Below are 1,495 nucleotides of genomic sequence, written 5' to 3'. Positions count from 1 at the left end.
AGCATAGCACATTTATTATCAAACTATAGGTATGTATATATCTTTTACTACTGCACACCCGATGATTTCTTTCTCTAAATCTTATCGCAAGAATCAATAAGATTATTAATATATATTCATTTATAATGAAATGCATCACAGTGAAAAGAGAAACACTAGAAGTACGTTTTGTTTTATCTTTTTTTTCGTAAATGTACCAGAAAAAAGTTCTAGGTAAAGACAAAGCAGAATCTGCCCAAGAGGAACTTCAAATCTCGACCGTTGGAACACACACTGAATGTATGTATTTATAACATCTATTACTAGTATGGACGGACAGATTTCAAATCAGAGAGAAACGCAAAATGCCCCATTCTGCTAATAGGGATGAAATATGTATAAACACATATAGAGGATCGCACCCCACCTTGTTAGGAATCCCTCAAGGACGTACTGGTTCCAGCCAAGGAAGGGAAGGCTACACCACGCCGCGCTGTACACCCACGCGCCCAAGGCCCACATCATTGCACGCCCGAAACTCAGCCGCCGCCCTGGTGATTACGGGGTACAAGGATTAGTTCCTCCTGCTGAGCGGGGACTGGAGAATGTATTTGCAGTTTGAAAACTATAATCAATCAAATATATGACACTGACACTTACCTGCGAAGGGCGTGACGATGGCGCGGTACCGGTCGAAGGCGATGAGGGCCATGGTGATGATGGATACGGTTCCGAAGAGGGCGCCGCAGAAGCCGTAGATCTGGGGCGCGGGTGGCCATGGAAAAGGACATAGAGAGAAATACAGTAAGCTCTGATCTGGAGATGCAGGTTCAGCAATGAGTTTTGAAAATGTGACAATTTTCGAAAAAAATAAAAACCGTCGTCAGACCACATGGAAGGAAAATGCGACCGGGCAGTTTCACTCCCGAAAGATAGCTCACCTCACAAGCCAGCGGCCCGAGCGTCCACGACTGGTGGAAGCAGTTCGAGATGAGGACCGGAAACTGTGTGAGCATCATCAGGAGATCTGAGAGCGCCAGGTTCATGGTGAGGAGGTTGGTGCCCGAGCGGAGGCTTCTGGTCATGGCGAAGACCCACAGTACCATACTGTTGCCCGTCAGCGCCAGGAGACCTGCAGGGGCGAAGGAGTGTCAACGGGAGGGGCCCGAGGAATCGTACTTTAGTCGTCTTTTGTGCGTGTCAGGGAGAAGACAGACACCTCTGACACCTCTGAAGTTTGTTATTAATTACTTACAAAACGAAAACTTATTTTCTTGACTGCCAGAAATTACAAGCATAGGTGCAATAATAACAAGAAGAACTATCAATAGTGCAGTTAGCACAAATACCTATGATTACGTAGAGAGTGCCGAGGACTGGGTGCCAGAGCGGATGTGGCACCGGGAATTGGTGCCAATGCTCGTGGACCTTATGGTGTACATCGGGGGCCACGAAGGTCAACAAGGTCACGTTTGCAAGGTCAGTAAGTTCTCGGAGATGGGTGTAGGATAGCACC

The 1,495-nt window shown here is 46.9% G+C and overlaps 2 protein-coding genes across 2 annotated transcripts in view; both read right to left on the bottom strand.

The window, feature by feature from the left end:
- Nucleotides 1–506, bottom strand: part of LOC119587916 (lateral eye opsin-like) — a 20,404-nt gene extending 19,898 nt beyond the window's left edge. Inside the window, exon 1 of the mRNA XM_037936624.1 lies at nucleotides 407–506. Coding sequence (XP_037792552.1) covers nucleotides 407–504 — 98 coding nt within the window. The 5' untranslated portion in view covers nucleotides 505–506. The remainder of the gene's footprint in view (nucleotides 1–406) is intronic.
- A 12-nt stretch (nucleotides 507–518) lies between these two features.
- Nucleotides 519–1,489, bottom strand: LOC119588198 (rhodopsin-like). The gene is made up of 4 exons (XM_037936898.1): nucleotides 1,329–1,489; nucleotides 921–1,111; nucleotides 640–739; nucleotides 519–577 (listed from the first exon to the last, which is right to left on the bottom strand). Exons 2-4 carry the CDS (start codon nucleotides 1,083–1,085, stop codon nucleotides 519–521), a joined length of 324 nt encoding a protein of 107 aa, XP_037792826.1. The 5' UTR covers nucleotides 1,086–1,111; nucleotides 1,329–1,489.
- Between the last annotated feature and the right edge of the window lie 6 nt (nucleotides 1,490–1,495).

Source organism: Penaeus monodon, chromosome 23, assembly GCF_015228065.2.
Source record: "Penaeus monodon isolate SGIC_2016 chromosome 23, NSTDA_Pmon_1, whole genome shotgun sequence".
In the NCBI taxonomy this organism is placed as follows: domain Eukaryota; kingdom Metazoa; phylum Arthropoda; class Malacostraca; order Decapoda; family Penaeidae; genus Penaeus; species Penaeus monodon.
Note: the sequence above shows the minus strand (reverse complement) of the source record. Positions and strands in the feature narration are given on the sequence as shown.

What these genes read in the sequence shown, in the direction of transcription:
- LOC119588198 (XM_037936898.1), bottom strand. Translation starts at nt 1,085, where the DNA reads ATGGTACTGTGGGTCTTCGCCATGACCAGAAGCCTCCGCTCGGGCACC. An exon ending in TCGGGCCGCTGGCTTGTGAG is followed by an intron (nt 740 to 920) that starts GTGAGCTATCTT and finishes CCCGCGCCCCAG; the next exon opens with ATCTACGGCTTCTGCGGCGC. An exon ending in CATCGTCACGCCCTTCGCAG is followed by an intron (nt 578 to 639) that starts GTAAGTGTCAGT and finishes TACATTCTCCAG; the next exon opens with TCCCCGCTCAGCAGGAGGAA.